General features: G+C 47.4%; 1 protein-coding gene and 1 non-coding gene across 2 annotated transcripts in view; one reads left to right on the top strand and one right to left on the bottom strand.

Annotated features, from left to right (window-relative positions):
* The window catches only part of DPYSL2 (dihydropyrimidinase like 2), a 124,156-nt gene extending 118,866 nt beyond the window's left edge, over positions 1 to 5,290 (bottom strand). The window contains exon 1 of the mRNA XM_024560893.4: positions 4,790 to 5,290. Within this exon, the coding sequence (XP_024416661.1) occupies positions 4,790 to 5,143 (354 nt within the window). The 5' untranslated portion in view covers positions 5,144 to 5,290. The remainder of the gene's footprint in view (positions 1 to 4,789) is intronic.
* A 229-nt stretch (positions 5,291 to 5,519) lies between these two features.
* On the top strand, positions 5,520 to 12,235 carry LOC123479759 (uncharacterized). Its single transcript, XR_011650362.1, has 3 exons — positions 5,520 to 5,620; positions 8,570 to 8,702; positions 9,263 to 12,235. It is a non-coding gene; the product is annotated as an uncharacterized protein (transcript).
* The last annotated feature ends 6,875 nt before the right edge of the window (positions 12,236 to 19,110 follow it).

The raw sequence follows: 19,110 nt of genomic DNA, 5'->3' as shown, positions 1-19,110 counted from the left end.
TCACAGTCAATTCTGACTCTCCCTTCTTTCTCAAGGAAGGGGAAAGCGACACTGACACAGAGGACCCTTAAGAACTCTAGCTTGTCTTCACCAAAGTAGGAAGATGTCCAGCCCTATGCAGATTTCCATGGACCACGAGTTCATGAACCAACAAGCAATATGCAAGAGGTCATGGCCAGACGCTCTCACTCAAAATACAATGACAGAAATCTCCCCCCGACCTTTGAGCTCAAGGGAGAAAGATATTCTGCTGGTGGGAGTTCCTTCTACTCAAGCCCTGGCCTCCAGGTGGTGGTGATGGCAGGGGTCTATCTCACCCCATATGGAACCCTTCTTACAATACTTCCTTCCATAATTCATTGTGGGTCTATTAACTGAGCAACTACTGTTCAATATCAATAACTCATTAAAATTTATTTAATTATAGGAATATTACTCAGCCTTAAAAAAAGAAATCCTGTCACATGCTACATGGATGAATCCTAAGGACATTACGCTCAGTGAAATAAGCCAGTCACAAAAAGTCAAACAGGGTATGACTCCACATATGTGAGATCCCCAGAGGAGTCAAATTCATAGAGCCAGAGAGCAGAATGGTGGCTGGGGAAGGGAGATATGAGAAGCTACTGTTTAACAGGCAAAGAATTTCAGTTTTGCAAGATGAAAAAGCTCTGGAGATGGGTTGTACATCTATACGAATATATTTCACAGCAACTGTACACTTAGAAATGGTTAAAATGGTAATTTTGTTATGTGTGTTTCACCACAATTAGAACTTTAAAGTTAACTGTATGATTACTTCAATAATCATTTGGGAAATTAAGAGCAACCAATAATTATGGATTGTCACCATTTACTTCTCCTCCCAAGCAAACCTCTCTCCCTTTGAACCCAGGTAGGTCATAGGTTTTTTTTGGAATCCTGAGCACATAAATGTTCACGTTTGTGTCTTCTCCTTTGAAACAATGTGGCTTTTAAAGTATCAAATCAATACCCTTATTCTCAGCTCCCAGCCAAATCTCTACCACACATCATGCTAACCAGACGTTCTTTCTGTTGAATAGGCCAACACTAGCCTGTTATCAAACAAGTATGTCTAGGGACAATTTGCGTATCAGTCATTCACAGAAGGGGGATTTCTCTCAATCCCCCTTCTGTGAATGACTGATACGCAAATTGTCTTCAATCAGTGGGATTTCTCTCTAGCTAAGATTAACACACGGTGAGGATTTTGAATGGGAGGGGGAGGGCAAAGGGGAAGAGAGTGATTTCAGAATTTGTTGCCTTTGGAGGAAGAAAGATCTAGAAGAAGCATTACCATCAGGATAGGGTAGGGGTGGCATTGAACAGTGAGAGGGCAGCAGAGTTAACTGGGCATTCAGTGCTGGGAGATAATCAACATAAGGAGAGGAGCAGGGGACACAGAAGGGCAGGGTGTATCAGAAAGCACTGTACACACTGGGAGACTGTGTCAAGTTCACTGTCAAGTCCACTTTTGTGCAGTTCACTGACTGGTGCCTGCCCTGGAGGAGAGGAGAATCACTCCCCTGCCACTCTTGTCTACACAGGTGGTTTGTTGCTGGGAGAAGGGCCTGGGAGCCCCTTTGCACAGGCTGCTCCTGATCCAGTTTCCTTGGTGGAATAGTTGGCATTGGCTAAATTGTGCCCGAGGTGATTGAATGGAGGGAATTTCCAAGAGGAAAGGAGGAGACTGAGGGACACCTGGGCACTGTCAAGGGAGATCTGGCCAACAGTAATGACCTGCAGCTCTGAATTCCAAGAGGTGGTCATCAATTTAGCCTACCTGCAGCCCAAGGTGGACTTCCTCAAGGGCACAAAGGACAAAGAAAATAATGAGACAGAAGCTTTTCTTATTTGCATTCACAGCACTGGCTCTTTCCCTTCACCAAAACCCAGCAGCCCAGCCCAAGTCGCACCCAGTGCTTCCTGGGGCTGACATGCTGACACCTGCAAATGCAAACGCAGACACCTTTCCTTGTCTCCCACACGTGACACCCAGGCTAGAGGAGCCTGTTCTCTGCCTTCTCAAAGCCGTGCTAGAGGGACAGCAGAACCCCTAATGTGGCTGGTGGGCAAAGCTACTTCTGACCACGTATCAACAACAGCTATGAAGACAGATTCCAGGGTGGAGGTAGGACGTGAGCCAGAGGCCCCCGAGATCCACTTGCTCAGTGCCCCCCACCCCATACCAGAGCTTCAGATAGGAATGCACTGAGACGCTGGCAGTCACTGCGCTCATTAGCGGATATCTAAGTAACGGCCACGCGATCTAGTCAAAATGGTGGGCCCAACTGTGCTTTTAACAAAGCCCATGGGAATAACCCTTCTGTGATAAGGCAATATTGAAAATGAAAATTCAGGGAAGGCTACAGAAAGACCAAGCTGGAATCACCCTCTATTACTAATAACAGGGCAACTGAAGCAAATGTGGGTTTGCAGAGTCTAAAACTGTCTGGAATTTTGATTGGATACTTCCTCTTTAAAATCCTTCTTCCTTCTTCTGCCCTAGCTGGTATGGCTCAGTGGATTGAGTGCCAGCCTACAAACCAAAGGGTCACCAGTTCAACTCCCAGTCAGGGCACATGCCTGGGTTGCAGGCCAGGTCCCGGGTTGGGGGCAAACAGGAGGCAGCCACACACCAATGTTTCTCTCCCTCTCTTTCTTCCTCCCTTCCCCTCTCTCTAAAAATAAATAAATAAAATATTTTTAAAATAAATTTCCTTCTTCCATGTGACCTGGACTTACAATTTAGAATTTCTATGAAATCTAGAGTGTATTCAAGCAACTAGCTCTGATGATCATATGACTAAGATTCTAAATGAACAGAAAAAGAGATGTGTGATTCAACCCAGTGAAATTTGCCTTTCAAACTCAAGCTTTAATTCACTGCCATCATTACCGAGGTGGCCACTTTTCATCTCTGCCCGAGTCGCCATGTTTTAAAGGATCTCTTCCTTATCTCACAGCCATTTCCCACTCCCTTGAAGTCCTCAGAATCACCAGCAAGCACAGCATGTTGAAGCTGAGAATATCATGGAACCGTGATGCTATACGATCATGGTGTGGCCTCACCCCATGTACTCATGTAGAGAGGTTATTTCATCCTCACTCTGCTTTCAGTATTAGTTACATTGTTAGAAACTTTTACTTCAATTGTAAAAGTTTGTCTAATCACTTGGAACAAGTGAGTTTTTTGGATTAAGTTTCTTCTGGTTGACTCTTGGTGAAATATGAATATCAGGTAGCCCCTATGTAAACAGATCTCAGGACAGGGCTGGGGGAAGAGGAATTAATTAAGTAATTAGTTGCCGCATCTTTAAACGGGACAGCAAGTGGTTTACCTTTCCTAGAATTGACTCTATAAGAGTGAAAACTGCAAAACTCTCTGCCACATCAGGAAACACGTTTGGGCCATCAATCACCAATTGTTCATGGTTTTCTGATGTGTTCATTGTGAGCACACAGCCTGACTGCTGAGCTACAAAATGCTTGTGGGATCACTAGACCACTCCCTACTACTCTGGAGGCCCCTTAGGAAGCAGTTGCCGTAAACGTTTCGTATACCTAACCTTGTCCCAGCCCCACAAGGCAAGGCACACAATAGGTATCCAATTAATAATTAATCATTGACTGATTCCTCATCTTCAGCAATGGCCCTGGGAGAGAAATAGCAAACAAGTGATGACACACTGCACACTGCAATTCATCAGCTGAAAAAATTAAGGCTGTGTGAGTGGCAGGGGGTTGGGGTACTGCACGAGTATGCGGGTCTCTTCGATAAAGAAAAAAGACCGTGATGTGAGAAGACAACTGCACTTGAAATGCACACTGTGCATAATTTGCCAGAGGTGAAGAACATTTTCTAAAATCAAGGTTTACCAAGTTGATCCCCTTTGTTACCCATCAACGCAATACAGGGCGTCCCATCCATTTTTGACAATCTTTTCAAAACGTGAAGTGTTTCCCACTTTCCTTTTCTCTTTACCCTTTGAAGATAATCCACTTAGTCCCCATCTCCAAAGCACCTCCCAAATAGGGCGGGCGCGCTCTGGGAAGCCCTTGCTAAGAGATACTTAGCGGAACTTTGTTCTCCACAAGGGCTGTTTAGGAGTATCTGGGTTTCCTCGGGTGACTCCACCGCCTCCCTGGTTCTTCTCACTTTGCGAACCAGAGAGAGTCAGGGTGACGAGATTCTCCAGGAGGAGCTGACCATGGTACTGGCCTCCAGCTCCGGACGGGAGCGCGGAGCGCGCGGGAGGCGCTGTGAGGTAGAGCGCGCAGGACGAGCAACGCGCAGTGGGAAGCAGCCGTCGGAGCCCCCGCCCTCCCGACCCCCCGGGAGCCCGCGGGGCTTTACTCGAGCCCTCCACCGCACGCTCTGAGCTGCATCAAAAAAAGGGTGGGACACACAGCCACAGCTGCCATCGGGAGCCACCCGGGAGGATTTAAGAAGAATGGAACCGACGCCCATCCCCACCCCCCACCATGCGACCTCCACCGGGGATCAGCCCAGCCTTTCCCCACCATCCTCTCCCCACCATGCTCCACCTCCCAGACCCGGGGAGGCGCGGGCAGCCTTTGTGGGCACACAGCCGCCCACCGCCGAGCCCGAGCCTCTCGGCACCCTGCGCGGAGAAGGGCAGGTTAGGGTGGGGTGCTTGAACACATGTGGGGAGCGGCAGGGCGGTGGGCAGGCTGGGATGCGAGGGAGGAGCGGTCCCCCTGCTCTGTCCTCCTTCGCAAATCTTCCCCTCCCCCCATAACCAACCTGGTCGTAGATGTTCTGCAGGGCTTCCTTGCCCGAGGCCCTTCGGATCTCCACCTTCCGGCCCGATTCAACAGATGGCTCCCCAACGGCGCGCCGGCCCTGCCGGGAGTACGGCGGATGCGGGTTGGGGCCCAAGTGGGCGACGTCCCGCTGCTGAGCCACCACCTGCCCCGAGCCCCGGCCCACCGACAGCGAATCGAAGTCGATGGTCTTGTTCTCCGAGGACCCTTCCACTGGGCAAAACATGCCACAGAATTTCTGCCGGGGCTTGGGGCTGCCCGAACCCAGGTTTTTAAAAAAGGCAGGGACCTCTTCGTCCTCTGCCGCCTTCCCAGACTGCTTCTTCTCGGCCATGGTGCGGGGGCTCAGGGAGGGTTCCCTCCGTCCGTCCGTCCGTCTGCGGTCCCTAAGTCCGCCTCTCTCTGTGTACAGCCCCCCGGCTGCTGCAGCTCTCTGCCGACCGCAAGGTGCACAGAGAGGAAGCCGAGCTGGCGAGTGGGCGACCCTCCCTCCCAGTCCCTCCCCCTGACCCTACTATCTCCCCTCCCTGCCCACGCCCCCCCCGCCGCCGCGTGAGCTCCGGGCAGCAGCAAAGTTAGATCTGGGAGGGTGGCCGCTGCGGCAGCGGGAGCGGGAGGCTGCCAGTTCCCGGCAGCGGCGGGCGGAGGCAGGCGCGGGCGGGGCGTGGGTGGGGCGCCCGGGAGCGGACTGGGCGCGGGGGACGGAGGGAGGGCCGCACCGCCCAGAGCCCCGCGCTCCGGAAGTGAAGCGGCCAGACCACTGGCTAAGGGGCGTGGAGCCGAGGGACCGCTGACCGATGTCAGCTCCAGGGTGAGTGTGCCGGAGGCACGCGGGGGCGGGGGTCCGAGGGCGCAGCCCCTGGCCCAGCGTCCTTCTCTCCCACCTGTCCGGTCCTGGCGCCTCTCCTCTACAGCATTTCGGAGGTGGGCCATAGACTCCTTCCCCTTGACCAGGACGTGAGGCGATGGATGGGGAAAGGGGGGCAAAATGGCTGGTGCCAGGGCACCCAAGGAGAGAGGAAGGGGCTCCACTGAGGATGGGGAAGGGATGTCGCAGGCCTCGCAGAGAGGTGGGGGCCGTTCCTCGCGCAAGACACCAAAGCTTCGGTTTACCCACTGGCTTTGGTGGGCTCTTGGGAGCAGAGATTGAGACAGGAAGGTTCTACTTAGTTCATCCACAGAGGTGGGGGGCCCACAGCATGGCGGGGAGAAATGCAGAGGGGCATAGCAAATGATGGGGGTGGGGTGGGGGAGGGAGACATAGGTCTACAGCCCGGCCCCCGAGAGTGTAGCCGAGAGTACAGTCTGCAAAGCCCGGCCGAGCACGACCACTAATACATACAGTGAGTGGGGGTGCAGACATAGTGCGGGAGGGCGCTACGTACCGCTAACTGCGCCTCTACGCCAAGAAGGGCCCAGGAGAATGTCTTGATTTGGTGTCTTCACCACCCTAAAAAAGAGGAGAGGAAAAGCCCTATCCCCAAATCTCCAGCCTTTCCCGGTCTGGTGCCCCCTCCCCCCAGTTGCGCACTGCGCCAGAGCCGCGTGGCAGAGGCGTTAAGTGCGGACGCACGTGTCCAATGTGGGGTAGGAGATGGGGTGCTGGCTGTGATTGGAGTATTTATTGAATTGTGTGTGGCGAAGCAGGCAAGATTGTGGGGCTTTGTTGTGTATGTGTGCTTAGACCAGCCATAGCCACGGGGTTGCTGGGCTTCCAGGAAGCATTTTCACTTGTGCCACCAACACGGTCGTTGATGGTTCTCTGCTACTAACTCGCGTCCCCACGTTTTTCCTTGTATCAGTCCCTCCATCCTGTTGGTTACAATCTCACCCCTCTTTCCACAGTGGCAAAGCTCTGTAGAGATGATGCCCATCCTTTGGCGTCTCAAGAGGGAGGTCTGGGCATGCTCAGTAACCAGGAGGGTTTTGGGCCAAAAGGCTGCTTACTGCAGGGCCATTGCTGCGGACAGTGTGACGAAAGATGTTGTCCCACTGTCAGCCCTTGCCCCTTGAAGGATTAAGTTCGCATACCCCTCCCTCCCCCAATAGTGAGGCATAGTTTGGTAAGTGGAGTTAAATTTGGAGAACAATCAGTCACAGTTTCAGGATGAGGCCGCCACCATGGGGTGGGGGCTGGAGGCAGGAGAGTCTCCGGACAAGAAGGGGAGAAGAAGGAGGGAGAGGAATACACGTGTTGGGGTGGAGAGAACCAGAGGTGGGCGTTAGACTTAGAACTGAACCTTGTGTGCTTTGCATTTGAAGCAAGTGCTTCCACACTAATTGCATTATTGCCGCTGCTGGGGGAGATGAATGCTTTACCATCACCGCTTTCCAGGGTAGGAATCTGAGATTGAAAGATTGAGAAACTTTTTCCAAGGTCACTATCTAATTAAAGGATCCAGCAAACCCAGTGGGGATCTTCCATATGAAAGTCTGGTTCCTTGTCTAACCAATATTTATTTATTTATTTATTTATTTATTTATTTATTTTTAGAGAGAGGGGAAAGGAGGGAGAAAGAGAGGGAGAGAAACATCAATGTGTGGTTGCCTCTTGCATGCCCTGCACTAGGGTTGTGGCCCACAACCCAGGCATGTGCCCTGATTGGTAATCAAACCAGTGACCCTTTGGTTCCCAGGTAGGCATTCAATCCACTGAGCCACACCAGGGCTAGGGCTAGTTTTGTTTTGTTTTGTTTTGTTTAATTTTTTTATTTACAACCAATCTTATCTTTATGTTAGAAAATACATTTTTTTCTTATCCAAATATTTCAATCCATGGACTTAGTGTATCAAGGACTGTGGATCACTTGCTATCATTGTATCTGAAGGTTGCCTTGCAGGGAGGGATTGCCTTTGGAGGAAGAAACCACCCAAAGGTAGCCTGACCTCAGCATAGCAGTCATTATGTGGACTTTAGAGATATTTCTTCGTGGGCATTTGATGCCTTCTCACATCTCATGTTTCCTCAAAATATTACAAGGAAGAGGAAGGTTCCCCCTGCCAAACCGCCACCCCCCCACACACACTGTATGTCAGAAGGGGAAAGTGAGGCAAAGAGAAATCACTGAGCTCAGATCCCTAGGCCTGCTGGGCCAGGGCATGATCCATCATTTTTCCCTCCTGGCCCTTGGCATGTTCCATACCTTGAGAAGCTTCCAGAAGGACTGGGGAAGTGCACCTGCTGTAGGAGTAGCTGCTTCTATGGCTGCAGGTTTACATCTGTGGCATAGGGACCCTACTCCACAACAGTAGCGGGGGGATGTCAGCACTCTTCCCTTTTTACATGATCCGTTTTCCACTGGCCCTCCCTCTCTGTTCCTTTTTCTTCAAATGACCCCGCTCAAGTTCAAATGCTATGAAGAAGGTGTCATGTTAATAACTTAACATTCATAACAAAGGAAACACCTTGTGTATTTGCAAAGCCTGTCCAGACATAACAAGAGAATGAATTCACAATTCTAAGTTTATTTGGCCCTGAGATTTTTAAAAATTGCTAAACTTCTATTAAATTATTGTGCCTACATTATTATATTAAAGTATATTATATGTTATATTGTTGCACTGATATTAAATTGGGTATAAATGTTTGAATAATTTCTAATTGCATTTTTCAATCAAAGAACTGAAGCAATTATATTGTTTAGTAGATTTAGTTACATTGTGAAAGATTGTCATATTTTCTGAATAAGTGCATTAACAGTCTTCATTACTGGATATTATTGAGCCATAAAAACACACCATTATTATTTATGTGTAACAGGGCAGTGTGGCTTGGTGGAGCTAAGGAGAACCCAGGCACATCCATTGGATGGAGTTGGGTGACATCTTCCTGCAGTAGAAGCTGAATACACAAGCTCCTTGACTCTCCAGAACATTTGGGAGCACATAAACAGGTGAGTAGCCGCATGTCCTAATTTCATCCTTCATGTGGGATGGACCTTGAGTTTTGGCCACAGCGGGGCTCAGACATCAATTGACATGTCCAATGAACGAATGGTGGGGAAGGCAGATTGCAGTGACCCAATAGGAAAATTTAAAAAAAGGTCATTTTAAGCAAAGAGATCTGATAGAGTGGGATAGGCACAACTACAATATAGGGTAGAACCCCAGTCTACCCTCTCTAACTAGAGTTCAGGTGCTTCCTGGGAAGGAGAGGGTGGTGTGGTAACTGCCCCTTATTTCACCAGGAGGCCCAGCCACTCTGCCTTGTGACTTCTCTCCAGGATATCAGGGGGCAAGAGTGGAGGCATCCTCACACTGACCAGAGGGACAGGAGGCGGCAGAGACCCAGAGAGTGTGAGAGCAGCTCTGGTCGGTGCCTCTGTGGCCAATGAAGGGTCAACACCACCCTATGGCTGCTACCATCCGGGAGAGAAACAGTGGCCACGAACCTGCAGAGCCACTGGCAGCAGTGCTATCCTAACCAATTCACTAACCACCCTCCTTGGGTTAGGTCTAGAGACAGAACCAGAATTGCTGAGTTCTTGCCACTGGACAAGTAAGGGTAACTGGACCAGAAGACTTTGCAACTGCAGTTGGTGTGAGCTGACCTGAAACCCATTCCTTGGTGAGTTATAAGTTCAGGAGTTTATCCAGGACACTTGGAATCCGAAGGGAGCACCTACCTGCCCCACAGACTAATTGTACCTGTAGAGTTAGAGCAAATATAGGCTTGCAACGATGGTACTGCTGGAGGACTGGTGCCAGATCGGGAGCACAGATGACCGCAAGTCACTGATGGTCACGGGCATCCCCGTGGAGTGCGACAAGGCTGAGATTTGGGAGGTGCTCCAGGAGATGCTGAACCCTCTGGGCGGGTGTAGGCTGCTTGGCAAGGTATTCTGGGAGCAGGAGAATTCCAGCACTGTCCTGCTAGAGCTCCTGGAGGACACCAACATCTCAGTGATTCCCAGTGAGGTTCAGGGGAGGAGGGCTGTCTGGAAAGTGATCTTTAAGACTCCTAACCAAGACACTGAATTTCTTAAAAGACTGAAACTCTTTCTAGAAAAGGAGGGGCAGACAGTCCCGGGTATGTTCCAAGCCCTGGGCATGAGGGAATGGCTTCAGCCACAGTGCCCTATGTGTCCCCGGAGTTCCTGGCCCATGTGTTGGGACAGGCAGTCACACACACCCCTCAGCTCCTGCTCCCCATGAGGTACCGGAAGCTGAGAGTGTTCTCAGAGAGCACCGTGCCCGGCCCAGAGGAAGAGCCCTTTGAAATCTGGTGGGAACAGGCCACGGAGATAGTCAAAGAGTGGCCAGTGGCAAAGGCAGAAAAGAAAAGGTGGCTGATGGAAAGCCTACGGGGCCCCGCCCTGGACTTCATGCACATTGAGCAGGCAGACAACCCTTTTGTAAGCATGGAGGAGTATTTGGAGGCATTTAAGCAAGTGTTCGGAAGCCTGGAGAGCAGGACCTCCCAGATGAGGTATCTGAATACCTATCAGGAGGAAGAGGAGAAAGTCTCAGCCTGCGTGCTGCAGTTGGAGACCCTACTCCGGAGGGCCATGGAGAAATGGGCAATCCCCAGGAATATCGCAGATCAGGTCCGCCTGGAGCAGGTCATGGCCAGGGCGAGCCTCAGCTTGGTCTTGTGGTGCAGGCTGAGGGAGCACAAATACCAGGGCCTGCCCCCTAGCTTCCTTGAGTTGATGAAGGTGATCTGGGAGGAGGAGGAGGAGGAAGAGGCCTTTTGAAAATGAGACCATTGAAGAGCCAGATGCAGGAGACAGCTGTGGCCACTGGGACAATGAGGCAGATGACTAAAAGCTGACCCAGAGTGGGACCTACCACCGTGGCCTAGGGACATTCATTTTACTAGGTGAAGACTTTTTCCATATTCTTTTCTTTAAGGAATGTGATAGAAGTCAAGGCATTCAAGCCAGGCCTTGATTCTTCTTCCTAAGAAAAAATTATCTTAGAGTTTCTTGAATCCTACCTAGATTACTAATCAACAAAAGATTTTTTTTTTTTTTTTTTTTTTTTTGCCCTGGCTGGTGTGGCTCAGTGGATTGAGTGCCAGCCTGCAAACTGGAAGATCACCAGTTCGATTCCCAGTCAGGGCACATGCCTGGATTGCAGGCTGGGTCTCCAGTTGGGGGTGTGTGAAAGGCTACCGATAGATGTGTCTCTTGCACATCGATGTTTCTTTCCCTCTTTCTCCCTCCCTTCCCCGCTCTGTAAAAATAAATAAAACCTTTTTAAAAAGATTAAATTTTAGATGGATATAGTGATAAATTTTAAATGTGAAAGGAAACTTCAGGTTTCCTGTAAATACCCCCAATAGACCAAAGTTTACCCACACCGAAGAAGAAAGAATTGGCATGAGAAAAGGTATCTTTTGTAATCTACCTAAAACTCCAAGCTTTTTGACTTGTCAGGTGTTTCCTTTGTCAAATCAGCCAATCCCGAGCACTTGAAGCAGCGTGAGGCACCGCAGAAGGAGGCAGCAGTCATAGGAGCACAGCCACTCTGGGAGAGCAACAGCCTCATGGAGGGGGTGGAAGCTGCAGAACCTTCTGCCTAAAATCAGTTCATGATGCCCCTAGAAGTGTCACTGACCAATGAAGACAACCATCTTTACCTACAGGTTTCTTTCCTCCTTACTTCTCTGCTAGGTGTCAGGTCGACAGTCTTAGGCCCTGACGACACATGGCTCCGCCCAATCCCTGCTTTCAAGAGGTTCCCAGCCTGAGAAGTGCCCTCAAGAAAGGGCAGATATTACAGGAGGGCATGCCAACGAGTTTGGATTTAGTGAGCAGGCCCTGCTGGTTAGGGAGGATTTTTAGTGGTGACAGAAGGCAGAAAGGAGGGATACGGAACTCCCATTTAGTGAGGGCCTAGTGCCAGGTGTCGCGCATGGCTTATTTACTCTGTACAGCAACCCCAGTGCAGTATAACTTTGCTCTTTGAAAAAAACAGACACTTCGAGGAGTTCAGTGGTGTCCTCTATATCAAATTGCTAACAAGTGGCAGAGCTGAGGCAGGAGTCAAGAACTCCCTGATGCCATAACAAGTAAATATGTAATCTGTCAGTCAAGTGTGGCACCTTTGCATTAGAAACCAGTTTAGCTCTTATGGTAAGTTTGAATATTTCGCGTTCATTATTCTGTAACAAGTATTCCAGCCATGGTTGACTATTCCTAGTAATTCAACTTTGAAACAATACATTATTCTTTCTGATCATGGATAATTTTAATTGAAGAATATCCCGAGATTGTAAGAAAGGTGTTTTTTAAAAAGGTATTATTGTGATTATTTATCTTTCTAAGTTATATTTTTCAAAACCGTTCAACCAAAGTGGTATAGTTATCACCCAGTACACCCTCATTTGATGTGTTTTTGTATTCATGAAAGTGCCCTGGTTGTTTTCATTTATCCACAGTATATGAAATAAAATGTAAGTGTGAAGTTATAAAATAAATACATGCCAATAAAATTCTGAGTTTTTTTCTGTTTTATGCAGTGTGATTTTGTTCAAGCTATTACTTTAAGGGGTTTTATTAGTAAAAAAAAAAATTTGTAGGCAAAGTTAGAAAATCACTCCAATGCCAAAAGGTCTTGAACTCTGGTAGACATGAAAACCTGAGAGCAAAATGCTGGTCTCAGGACACTTGGGAAATAAGAACACTTGGGCTTTGTCTCCAGGGATGACAGAAGGCTCAATCTCCTCCCGCCCCCATCATCAATTTCTCTTAAAATACAAGAAATGACAGATGGAGGTCAGGTCACTCAGAGACCTTCAACTCGTTTGCTTACACAAGGACCTGTGCAGACAAACTCACCAGCCTCTGTTCGGCCAACAGTGAAATGACCAAAGGCTGAAATAATGTGTTTCTTGGATGAAGTCATTTTCCATTACATAGATGTGCAGGGTGAAAAATTTCTCTTACCACTGGCCCCCTCAAAATTGTTTCCCTTTATCTTTTCTACAGTACAGTGGGGGAGCATTCCCCATTGGGCAGCACACAGTGGCGATCAACCCATTACAAAACGAGCGTCCTGAGGGATACCCAACATTCTCTCCCAATGATTTCAGCAAAAACCTCCTAGGAGATTGGACTCACCTTGTACTGAACGTCTCCAGTCCCAATCCTCGGAGACAGAGTTCCCCATGGTTACACAGCCCACTGTCACAGTAACTTCTCACCAGGGCCATCAGCCTCTTCAGGCCTCAGGTGTCACCTGACATCTCCATCTGGAACAGCCAGTCCTGCCAAGCCTCCCTTCCTGTTTCCTTTTGCTGTCCATCCTAAATGCAAGACTCTGATCATCAGTTCTCACTTCCCCACCATGTGCATGCTACCTTGTGCTTACTCACCAGCGCTGGCCTGTGAGACTCACCAACATGCTTACTGGATAGTCCATATGTCCTAAACAGACTAGCCTATAACTTCAGTATCCGAGCAGAATACCCTGTCCTCATATTCCTTAATTGACTGCTAGTTCTCCTGGTAGTCTGCTGCCCTCACATCCCTTGAATAGAAGCTGCTCAGTCTCCCCACGTCAGAAGAGATGGGGGGTGGCAGTAGCATTTCTTTGGGGTCACCATCATTACCTCCCCATTTGCAGACACTCACTCCTTTCTGGCACATGCTTATCCACTCAGAACCACCCCTCGCTGTGGGCCAGTCCCGACAAGCCTTAACAGAGCATTAGCAAAGGCGAATGAAGGGCCCACAGAAGATAGAATCTGGCTGGGGTCATCTAAAGCAACAAAGAGTAGAAAGAAAAAGATAAAGAATATAAAGTATGTTGCAGAGTTCTGCAAGTCAAGACTGGGAGAGCAAAGGGTGAGAAGCCAGACTTTTGAAGGGGTGGAACCTGACATGAAACATCCACATGAAGTAAGAGGATCTGAGACAGAATTGTCCAACGTGCCAAAGGTTTGTTTTTGTTGGCCACCAACATAATCTTGGGGTAGTCTAAAGGCCCGGAATCATGGTAGACATCTCTCCCATCCGCTTTTGTCTGGGTGGGCCAGGCTCCTTGGGTTCCCCAGGGAGGAGCTCTCTTGGCTAGAAGACATGCCTCCAGATGGGCTTCTCCGGAGCCAGCCACCCCTTGCAGCAGGCTTGGGGGTTGTCCCTCATCCAGAGCTGCATCCACTCACCTCTCTGACGTGCCCATGTGGTTCTTGACATCCCTAATGGACATTTTCTTAAAAGCTAGAGTAACTCCAGAAGTGTATACCAAAATCAATTCCATCAGAAAAAAAAAAAAAAAAAAGGTGTAGGATGTCAGTCTCTCAGGACACCAGCTGGAGCTGCCCACTAATTGTCTGGGCTGTTTCAAGCAGCAGCTGAGACTTTTTCCAATCTGCCCTCCCCCACCTGCCCTTGAAGGGACAGGTTACCAAAAGGAGGAGTTTCTCAGATGGTGTGGTGGTGCCGAGAGCCATTACAGGAAGTCCAGGGGAGGCAGGGGAAGCTTCCCGCACCCCGTCCTGCCCCAGGCCTTCCCCTGCTCTGCACAGCCTAAAGGCAAACCTACTGAAGGTCTTTCCTGGCTTCTTGGTACAACAGCTTGGCCAACAAACTCAATTACTGAAATAGGCTTCCTTGAAATAAAAGCAATTGTCACAAAAGTAAACTTCATTTTCCCCCCAGCTTTATTAAGGTATAATAAAGAAATAAAGGTGCATATATATTTAAAAGTAAGTGTGATGTTTGATGTACATATGCATTGTGAAATGATCTCTACAATCAAGCTAATTCACACACCCATAACCTCACATAGTTACCATTCTGTGTGTTTTTAAGGGGGGGGGGGGGTGAGAACCCTTACGACCTATTTTCTAAGCAAGTTTCAAGTACACAATGCAGTACTGTTAACTATAGTCACCATGCTGTGCACCACATCTCCAGAACTCCTTCATCCTGCATGAGTTTGTTAACCTTGACCAACATTTCCCACGTCTCCCACATACTCCTTGCCCCTAGCAACCACCATTCTACTCTCTGCTTTTATGAATGTGACATTTTTGGATTCCACATGTAAGTGAAGTCATACAGGATTTATTTTTCTGTGTCTGGCTTACTTCACTTGGCATAACGCCCTCTAAGCTCATCCATGTTGTCACAAATGGCAGGATTTCCTTCTATGAAAATCAACTTTCTACTGTCAGTGAACACAGGTAAGTCGGTGGAAGTCAGATTGGCAAATAAGGGGCACTGATTTCAGGTGACTGGCCATCATGTTGCAGTCCCTGGCAACATCCCATATGACATATCGGCCCCTGATGACACTTATTGTGCTTGGGGACCCTGCCATTGCAGTCAGTGGCTAGTGGACACTTCAAAGCTTCTAACTAGAAAGCTTCTATGTGAGCCTAAGGCAACTGTGGACATCTAGGGACAGGTGCACTGCAGCTTGAGAGAAACATCTACCAACACAGAGCTGTCAGGGCCACTTCTGATGTTGGCCTGGTGGATGGGTCTACAACTGAGGCAGTAATTGTTTGGACTTCCAAGCCGGGTCACTGACCTGGTTTTATGGCCAACATGTGGCAATATGGAGTGAGGACTTCAGATAGGCTTTTAGAAGATCTCTAAAGGGGCAACGTGGCAAAACTGTGGAATATCTAGGTCATACTTCCTCACCAGGACACTGCTTGTCAGCAGCAGAAGTACTTGGGGGCTGTCCCTCCAAACGTTCTTTGCCACTTCAGAATGTGTGATGGCATGGATCTGAAATGCATTCCACTGGTAACTAGAATATTTTAGGGTCAGCTTAGGTATCCATTAAAGTTGTAATGCAAGGGATAAGTTCTGGGTGCATCTCCTTCTCTGTTTCCAGGGGGGCTGTGGTGTTTGCCAAGAATGGGCAGATTAACTTGAACTGGGCATCTGCTTATGAAGTAGACAAAGCTGTCACAGGCATGGGGTTGGGAACTGATACATACTAAGGAATAAGGAGAGATGCAGAGTAGCCCATGGGTGCCTCCTACCTATCTACCCCCACTCCTGGAACTTCCAACCTATGTCTGCAACAAAGGACAGAGCAACAGAAGTTAAAACCTAGAAATAGGCAAGGAGTGGAACAAAACACAGCAGAGAAACAACAACCCCAAACAGAGTAAGTATGAAGAAAATTACATATAGACACATCATAGTCAAACTTCTGTAACTAAAGATGATTTGCTCTAGACTAAGAAAATCTTGAAAGCAACCATAGGGAAAAAGGCATATTACACATAGAGGAAAAATGATAGGAATTACTGCTGATTTATCATAAGAAAATATGGAGGTCAAAAGATGGCAATTACATCTTTAAACCACTGGATAAATAGGGATTGTTTGTTTGGCCAAGGTTTAGTAAAAATTTGTTTTTAAGATCATCTGAACCTGGAATATATTTGGAGTTGGCTAGCAATATGGGTAGTTGGGGCAACTGAGGAGAAACTTCTAACTATTGCTGGCTTCAATGTTAATTGGAATACTTAGGTTTTCTATTCTGGCATCAATTTTAGCAGGTCAGATTTTCTAATTTTTTTCATTTTATTTAAGTTTTTCAAATATATAGGCACATTTGTTAGTGTTCTCTTCAGATGTTTTAAATGATCAATGCTTCTATCATTATGTCTCCTTTTTTATTCCTAATATTAATTAGTTGTGGGTTTTTTTCTCTTTCTGGGTTAATATTCTGAGAAGTTTAGCTATTTAACTGATGGTTTTCAAAGAATCTGCTTTTGGGTTTGTTTATCTCTTTAACATTATTTTATTAATTTGTGTTCTTATTTTATTGCAGTCATGTGCACATGACATTTTGGTCAACAACAGACCACATATGTGATGGTGGTCCCATGAGACTATGATGGAGCTTAAAGGTTCCTATCACATAGGGACGTCATAGCTGTCATAGCACATTAGTGTAACATGTCACTGATGTGTATGTGGTGATCTGGGTGTAAACATACCTACTGTGCTGCTGCTACAGATGGAGATGAGGTCCAGGTTCTTGGTGATTGGAAACAAAAAATCGGACTGACCATACATATTGTAAAGCAAAGCAAGCAGGAAATTTATTAAGAAAAGTACACTTCCCAAGACACGGGAGCAGACATTCCCTGGCCAGAGAATGGCTCTCTTCTATTGAACAACTACAGGCTTTATAGGGTTTTTATTTAAGCTTCTATGTATATGATTTCCCACAATCCTCCTTGACTGCCCATTCAGGGAGGAAACCACAATGATAATGATTATCAGGTGTCACAAGGAAATTCTCAGAAATCAGGATGCTGACAGCTGCAGTGCCTCAGGGTTTCCTATTCTATCTCCTGCCTCAACTTCCCCCTGAGAGACATGGTTCTCAAAAATTCTTTTTTGGGGTTGCTGAGGGAGGGTGGTCAATCTTCTATATCTACTTCCTGCTGGAACAGGCCAGTAGACCTTGCCTGCTGAGAACCATGAAACTCTCACCCTATCTCATCACTAGTTCAGGAGGAATTCCTGAGACCAGCATGGACACTGCCTGTTTTAAGGTGTTGGCATCGGATTCCTTAGGGATTGGTTGAAAACCCTGGAGCATCATCATTCTGGTGTGGCATCCTGGTTTGAGTCTGGAAGATATAAATTTAACAAATTGGTTAAAGATACAAGGGCAAGAGATTAGTGGCCCAAAGTACCATTAGGGGTAGTCCTCACCCACTGTATTGTGGTTGGCAATAGCAAACCCAGCAATGTTAGCCTCTTGGTCTGCCCTTCTATTTCCCTGGGAGATAGGGGATATATCCTTCTGGTGACCTTTGCAATGTATGACTGTCACTTGTTCAGGGAGCTTAACTGCTTCTAATAGATTTAGGATTTCTGGTCTATGTTTAATGGGGGAATTCCTAACAGTAAGGAGCCCCCTTTCTCTCTATATGGCAGCATGAGTGCACAGAACAAGGAAGGAATATTTGGGATCTGTATACATATTCATTCTTTTTCCTTGTCCTAGAATGAGAGCTTGCATAAGGGCTGTAATTTCAGCCTTTGAACCGAGATCAAGGGTGGAAGAGGTTGTATCTCAATGGTGTCATATAAGCTAACTACTGCATATCCCGCCTTTCACTGTCCATTCTATACAAAGTGGCTTCCATCAATGAACCACTATTCTCAGGGTTTTCTAAGAGTTGGCCTAGCAAGTCAGTCCTGTTGGAATAGGTAAGTTAATAATCTCTGAACAGGAATGGGTCAAGTCTGGAGGTGATTCTATAGGCATTAAGGAGGTTGGATTTAAGGTATTACAGGTTTTTATACTTACTTCAGGACTGCCCAGAAGGGCTTGATATCTGGTCAATCTACCTCCTGTTAGCCAGAGATGCCCTTTTATTTCTAATACTCTGTACCTGATGTGGAGTTAAGACATCTAACTAATTCCTGAGAGTTAATTTAGCAGCTTCCTTGGTTAACATGGCTGTGGCTGCAACTGCTCTTAGACATGGAGGCCACCCAGCTACTACATTGTCTAGCTTTTTAGAGAAGTGTGCAACCAGTCACAGTTCATTTTCTAGTCATTGGACTGCAACCCCTGCTTTTCTGCTATGTTTAAAGAACAAAGGCTTATGTCAGGGATGCCTAGGGTTGGGGCTTTGACTAGGGCATGCTTGATTTTATTAAAAGCCTCCTCATGTTCCTTTCCCCATATACTGGGTTTTGTGTCTGGTCCCTTAGTAGCTTCATATAAAGGTTTTGCAATTAGTCCAAAGCTTGGGGCCCCAAATTCTGCAAAATCCAGCCATTCCTAAGAAGTTGTTGTTTGGTAGCAGGTGGTGTTAGCTCAGTATTTTTATTCTTTCTTGTGACAGTTGTCTAGATCCTAGGGATAGGATATATCCTAAATAGTTTACTTTTTGTCTGGTAATTTGGGCCCTTTTCTTAAAGACTCAGTATCCCCATTCCCCAAGGAAGTTCGGAGTTTGGTAGCGTTATGATCTGAGGCTTTCTTCAAGGGGCTGCCAACTAGGATGTTATTTACATATTGTAAGACAGCTCCCTCTTGTCATTGTAATTCCCTTAGATCTTTTTCTAATGTTCTTGGGAACAGATAAGGGCTCTCTCTAAACCCTTGTGGTAGTACCCTCCAGGTATATTGCTGATGGGTCATTATTTTGGGGTCTGTCCACTCAAGTGCAAATGGATATTGGTAATCTGGGTGGACAGGGATGCAAAGAAGGCATCTTGTAAGTCTAAAACTGTATACCACTGAGTACAGTCTGGTACTTGGATGAGTATGGTGTAAGGGTTGGCTGCAAGAGGTTATAGGGGAACAACAGCCTCATTAACTAGTCTTAAATTCTGGACCAATCTGTATTCCCCT

Source organism: Desmodus rotundus, chromosome 9 (genome assembly GCF_022682495.2).
Source record: "Desmodus rotundus isolate HL8 chromosome 9, HLdesRot8A.1, whole genome shotgun sequence".
Taxonomy (NCBI): domain Eukaryota; kingdom Metazoa; phylum Chordata; class Mammalia; order Chiroptera; family Phyllostomidae; genus Desmodus; species Desmodus rotundus.
The sequence above is the reverse complement of the archived record's forward strand: the minus strand, read 5'-3'. Positions and strand labels throughout refer to the sequence as shown.